Source organism: Fulmarus glacialis, unplaced genomic scaffold, assembly GCF_000690835.1.
Source record: "Fulmarus glacialis isolate BGI_N327 unplaced genomic scaffold, ASM69083v1 scaffold42120, whole genome shotgun sequence".
Lineage (NCBI taxonomy): Eukaryota > Metazoa > Chordata > Aves > Procellariiformes > Procellariidae > Fulmarus > Fulmarus glacialis.
In genome coordinates this window covers 1-6488 of record NW_009187855.1, presented here as the reverse complement: position 1 = coordinate 6488, position 6488 = coordinate 1, and the positions used below count along the sequence as shown (strand labels likewise).

Sequence of the window (6488 nt, the reverse complement as noted above, 5' to 3'; positions counted from 1 at the left end):
CATTTAGCACACAACTAACCAGCTCGTCAGCTTTTCTGGCTGAACTATAGTGCTAAGTGACATAATTAAAGCTGCTTTGGAGATGTTGACACAAAGCTGCATTATATTCTGTTGAGTTCCAGGATTACCTCTTCAAGGCTTTAGGCAGGCTTTCCCCAGGCAGTGCTGCGAGCCGTTCTTCCTGCACACTGCAGAGCAGATTCCAGATCTGTAAGAGGCAGGTACGTTTTAGGAGAGCAGGAGTAGAGAAAGCCAGGGAAAAACCACATAAGAAACAAACCACAGAGATTTTTAAAACCACAGTGTTTATTGTTACAAATCAAGGTAAGCCAAGTTTCTTGCTCAGAGCTATCTCAACAGGGAAGAAAAAGAAACATTCCTTCCTTGGTTTTTATCATGAGAACTCCTGCGCACTTAATTTGGGAAGTGCCTCCTTCCCCTTTACAGCAAGGCAGAGCACCGCGTTCATGCAGCACGCTGACAGGTGGCTTTAGGAGGTCCTGCAGGAGACAGTATCAGTCTGTCCAAGCAATAAAAGTGCACCCTCACCCTCTTCCAGATGCTGTATTCCTTGCTGGTTTGTTACTGATCCCCTCTTAAGAAGGCATTGTCTGTCCCATCGTCTTCCAGCTCTTGGAGACAAACAGGTCCCGGCTCTTAGCAATGGTCACCAAGAGACGTCCCACATAGTAACCGTTCACCTGGCCTACACCATCTGAATGTTAGTGACCCTGGAAAAGAGATGTAGAGGTTTAAGTTAAGCAGTTTCAAAGCTAAGTATCAAACCCTACTACATGTAGGTGTTGTGCCTCATACCCACATGTACTGCTAAGCACAGGACCCATGTGCTGCATGACAAGGAAAGAAGCAGGCCCAAGGAGAACTACTCAGAACTCTCTCCTTGCTACCATCTGCTCTACCTCTTTCAGTAATGTGATTGCTGAAGGATTGGGCTGTCTGTGTGCATGGTGTAGAATGATTCTCTCCTCCCAAGAGGGAGTCCAAGAGGTAGACAACAAAACTTAAGTAGAAAGAAATGTAAATAGACAGGGCAGCCTTTAAAAACCAAACTGCTGTCCAGATATCCTCCATCCACATGGAACAGCTTTCAACATAGTTATGGTAAGTATTTACATCAGCTGCTTATTAATAAGACCCATCACCTAGCTAGATTTTTGAGACTAGATTGTTCAGTTTGTGTTGTTTGTATAGTTTAAGGAGAGAAAGGAGGAGAAAGTGAAGTCATCTCCTTGTTCCTAGGATTCAATTGGACAGTAAACAATTTAAAGAAAAGGAAACAAGTTTGATGAATAGCAGACACCCACCAGTAGATCTATCAGAAAGACATTAGTGAAGAAAGGACACGTTGCATATGTAGACTGACACAAGTAATTAATGTCTACAGTGTCTTTGGCAAGAACTAAGATAAAGCCTGAGCTATAAGCTTATATAGTCAACCCCAATTGTGAGTTCCTTCACCTCTAATCAGTGTCCCACACAGGTTCTGATGTGTACATGTTAAACAGCTGTTCCCTGCAGAAAAGCAGCCCAACAGCTAAGGCCCGGTGCTAGGAGATTACCTTACCTGGTTCGTAGGTTTTAAGAGGCTTATGTGTCAAGGTGTTGATGATATTTGTCACCGCAATGTTGGCATGGAGGCCAGCGTGGTAGGCCATCTTCGGTTCTTTCAGATCTGCACAGTCCCCAATGACATAGATGTTCTCATAGCCTTCCAGCTGGAGGTGCTTGTTAACTTTCAAAGCACTGTTACTCGTCATTTTGTCCCCTGTTTTGCCAAACAGTAAGTTTTCAGAAGGAGCTTTGTGTTGCTTGTTGTGACCCGAGACCCCAAAATGCTGATGATGTTATCAAACATGTCATTGACACAAAGTGAGGAGTTGGTTTTTCATCCTCTTTTCTACATGTCAGGGAAGAGATGCTTTTTGCCTTGCTGTAGTTAATTATTGCAGTCTCATGCAATGAATCATCCTTGGATATTTCAGTAGAAACATCAAGAAACATTAAGAGCTAGCGTACACAGCCTGAGAAAGAGACCATATAATGGTCGTACTGCTCCATAGTTGTAGTGCCATAACTGAAACTGGGCTGTAAGAGGACTCAGACTGAAGATGTATTAATGAATAACTAATCGGCTGAGCACCCTGTGACACTGATAGTTCAGCAAGAATGCTGAATGTGCTGAGCCTATTTTTGCTCAGAACTCAGCAAGCTTGTATCTAGGATGAAATCCTGGCCTTGATAGCAGGAGTTAGCATAAACTTCTAGTGTCATCTGCCTCATGCTGAACTAGGACACTAAGGTTCCTTGGATGTATTAGCAGAAGGAGCTGGAGAAGACTGCTGGCCACTTGATCTATGGTCTGTAAGTTTCCAAAGATCACATTTCACAGTTAAGTATTTCATGTGATGTTAGAGCATTTGCTGTATCATGGAATAACCACTGCAGGTTGTACAAGGTTGATTCCTAACCTCACAGTACTCAAGTATAAGACATTGAAGAACTGCGTTGCTTCTCCCCACCTGGTGGTTTTTTTCACTTACCAAATGCAGCAGCGTATGCTGAAGAGTTAATCTTTATCCCCGTGCACAGGACCACCATGTCAGCAACTACCTCGGTGCCCTTTTCTGTCCTTACTACCATGTCCTTCTGGAACTGGTTTGGCGTGAGGTTTTCCACATTGCTGACCCTTTCACCTGTTGCAACAGAGAGCCTGGGTCACAAACTTTTACTAGGCTGCCATTTCCAGCTAGCCTAGATCTATCTAGAGAAACAGGAATTCAAGGACCATGCTTAGTCAAGAAAGTCAGAAAGAGGATGTCAGAAGGAGATGCTTTGGCTAAAGGAAGAGCAGCTTATAGAGCTTCAGACTCTAGATCTTCAAAGCATGTTAAGTACGTACTTAATAAGAGGCGCACTCCTTTTCTGAGGAGAATCTCTTTCACCTCCTGACGGACGCTATCTAGCAGCTCCACGTCAGCTAGTGCAGTTTTTGAGTGAATGAGGGTGACCTGCTGGGGACAAAATAGCAAACAGGAGGACACAGGAATGGGGCAGGACTCGCCGCATGCTCGGCGGGAGCAGCTATAGCTAGCTTCCTTCCACCCTGCTTAATGCCGAAGGAGAGTGAGCCAGTGAACGGCATCTCGTGCCGGTGACAGGCTATAGGGTGCTCTCAGAAGAGAAGGCAGTAGGGGCGAAGGCTGCCATTGCATGGAAACTCCTGATTTGCAGTGATCTCGGATACTTCCAGCAGGACCATCACAGAAGAACAGTCTCGGCAACAAGGATGAAGTTAATTGTAACTCATATGCTACTACCTCTTTGGCTGGGTACTCTGTTTTGATCTCTGCAGCCATCTCGACTCCAGCAGCACCACCTCCCACTACCAGGATGCGCTCAGATTTCTCCATCTTGAAGTAAAGAGGAAACTCGTTACAGGAAAACTGTTAAGTGCAGGAAGTCAGATACCTTCAGCCTCTCCGTGAACAGACCTTTCTGAGATACAGCACTGGCCCAACAGCAATAAACCACCCAGTTCATTAAGAGGAAACAAAAAACCAGAACCCCATGCACTCCTCCTGTGTACACTGTAACACTGTTGAGCATTTCAGGTTTCCCCTTGTGCGGACAGCTGATCTTCCCCCCGGGCATGCAGAATGCAGACAAGCTAGCACGTGCTCCTTGTCCTGGCCTCTCCCTGTATCGTGGTCTCTTGTTCTTAGACACAGATAGCTCCAGATACCCATAGTGGTGTCTGGGACAGGAAAGCTGAAAAAAAGCAGGCAACACTTCCTAGGAAATAAGTTGATTCCTCACCTCTTTAACCATGTCTTCATAGGTCTGGATAGCACTTTCCATGTCAATGACTTTGTTGAACTTCCCAGGGAACGGCCCATCGCTGCCTGTTGCCAGAATGAGATGGGAGTAGTGAAGCTCCTGGGAGGGCAGAAGGTGGAATAGGATGTTAGACCTCTTAAAAACAGAGCCTAGAACACAGTTGTTGCCTCCTAGGTACTATTCACTCATTCCCTCTCCTCCAGCCCTTGCTGATAACTAGGAAAGTACTTGCCAGGGTCAGAAAGTGACATTAGGAAGAGACCTGGCCCAGGTGACACCAAGTAACTGCCTTCCTCAGGGTCTGAGAAAAGCACCATTCTTCAGGTGAGCTGAGAGCTTTGAAGAAATTACCGTAAGCTTACAGGAAATAACCTCATATTTATGCCAGACACTGAAGCTACCATCACAGCTGGCTCCAGAAGCTAACTTCTCTCCTTCACCCTCTTCTGAACAGAGATGAGATGGTCTGGCTGAAAAGAGTTATCAGTGCTGCTGCCCTTGTTTCTTCCTGCAGTTAGATAAGGATCTGAGCTCCAGGGTTAGTTGTTGAGCTCTAAATCCAGCTCTAAGAATAAAAGCTCATCTGAGCACTAGACGGGGTGCGGTATTTACTGCACACCCACATCCCAACACAGCTCTAGGCCACTTAGCTCGGCTAGAAGGGATGGTGTGGGGAAAGATGGTCTCTGTTTGCCAAGCTCTTCAGGATGATTAAACGCTAGTGTCTTTCCCCACATTGCCTCTTGGTTTCAGAGGAGATGGCTGGGGCCCTGCTTCTCTCTGGGGCAGCCCTCCATACAGGTAGGTCATTGGTTTCATTCCTCTCTACCTCCTATCGTTACAGGGCCAGTATTAAGCATGAGCATTTGTGTATCTGCCCATAGGTGGCAGAAGCCTAGAGGAAAGCAATCAGTGACTTCCCAGAGGGCTTGGGTTGTGGCTTGTTTGGGGTCAGGCATTTCAGCCAAGCTGAGGGTTACATCAGAACAGGAACCCTGTTGCGCATGCGAACTCTGAGCCCGGGGGCGTTGGGTAGGTCAGGGTTCGTGTGCTCAGCTGATCTGCACCGTAGGAGATATGGGGGTGTTTGCCACAACTGAACAGCATTCCCAGCTCTCGTCCAACTCGAGGGCAAAGGTCCAGTTCGTTTTTCCCAGAGCATGATTCTGTCCTGCACGCACACACCCCCTCCTCTGGCAGATGAGAGTTGCATTCCTCTTCCTGCTCAGAGGCACATTTTCTGTAGGTGCCCTGTGGTCCTGCTCATCTCGCTCTCTCCCCCCCAGAGGACTCCAAGCATGGACAGCAGCCTGAAACCTAAATTCCAAGTCACTTCTCCAACCAGACATCACCAGTCAAAGCCAAGATAGCCTAGATTTGGAGTCCTGCATTCTCGCAGCCATGACATAGCTTAAGAAAAACCCTGAGGAGGAGAGATTCACAATAGACCCTGCTGAAGCCTGACTCTCCGCATTAGCAGGTGATCCCGTAAGGCAGCCAAGTTACTCATTGCAAGTTATTGCGTCACCCACCTCACCGTCACTGAGCAAGACTTGTTGCCTGCCAGGGTCTATGCCAACAACCTTGCCTTGACGGAAGCTGTCCCCAAAGGTGACAGAGTAGGAGATAAAAGTCTTCTTGGCAAATCCTGTGGTAAGAGGAGACAACAGGGAAGAGATCTCTCTCTGTGGAGGCTAACAGACCCCTCTTCCCTTCTCCCCTCATGCCATCCTTGCTCAGACAAAACCATTGTATGCACCTGGGACCAGAGGCTGTGCGTTATCTCTGCCCAGCAATGAGCTTCAGGACCTTTGCCTCGGATTTGGTGACAAGATCAGCTCCTCAGAGGCCAGGTGAGACCCTCAGCTAGAGTGCTTTGTCTCTGTTCCCCATACAGAATCTCCTGTACTGGTTTGCCAGTAAGTGCTCCACTGTGGTGCAGGGCATTTCAAGCAGGATGTCAGAGGCTTTTTGTCATGTTATCTGCCTCTCAGACCAAGCTTTTGACATCATTTTAATGCTTGTTCCCAGCCTTGAACATGAGATTTTTCCCCCTAAGTCCCCAGCGACTGGAGTAATGGGGTTAGCCCAGTCTCCCAAGTGAGATCCCAGACAAGTCTGAGCAGCTCACCGACAAAATTTTATCATCCAGGACCTCACTGCTGAGCTGCTCGACATTTCAAGTGCCAGATACAGACAGACATTCATTCACCCCTTCCAGCTGCTGCTAGTTTTAGCTTAGTCACCTTCTAAACTCTTGAAATAAATAAATAAAAAAAGACCATCCGAGTAGTTTTTGCGTCGTTTTCCCAGCAGACATGCAATTAGCCTAACGCAGACAGCCTGTGCGTCCTCCCAGAGGCAAGCGCTCGTTTCCCAGAGGGAAAACATCAAGTCTTTCACCATCACTGGGACGGAGAAGGCACTTCCAGTACCTCTCGCCTTGTTACTCCCCGAGTACCTCCGAGCTGCTGGGGGTAAGAGGGCTGACCCACCGGGACCCACGCAGGGGGAAGGCCGTGGAAATCAGCCGAGCCCTTACCGCTCTCCACGGCGGCGCGGAGGGCGGCGACGTTGTGATGGAAAGCGTCTCTCACGTCCACCAGCACGAAGGGGACGTCCCAGGACTT

At 47.7% G+C, this 6488-nt stretch overlaps 1 protein-coding gene across 1 annotated transcript; it reads right to left on the bottom strand.

Moving 5' to 3' along the window:
- Positions 1-287: 287 nt before the first annotated feature.
- AIFM2 (apoptosis-inducing factor, mitochondrion-associated, 2) lies at positions 288-6482 on the bottom strand. The gene is given in 9 exon segments (XM_009576535.1): positions 288-717; positions 719-731; positions 1586-1786; positions 2562-2714; positions 2921-3029; positions 3339-3431; positions 3838-3957; positions 5391-5506; positions 6401-6482. Coding segments are annotated over 7 exon segments (732 nt in total). The 5' UTR covers positions 3880-3957; positions 5391-5506; positions 6401-6482; the 3' UTR covers positions 288-596.
- Between the last annotated feature and the right edge of the window lie 6 nt (positions 6483-6488).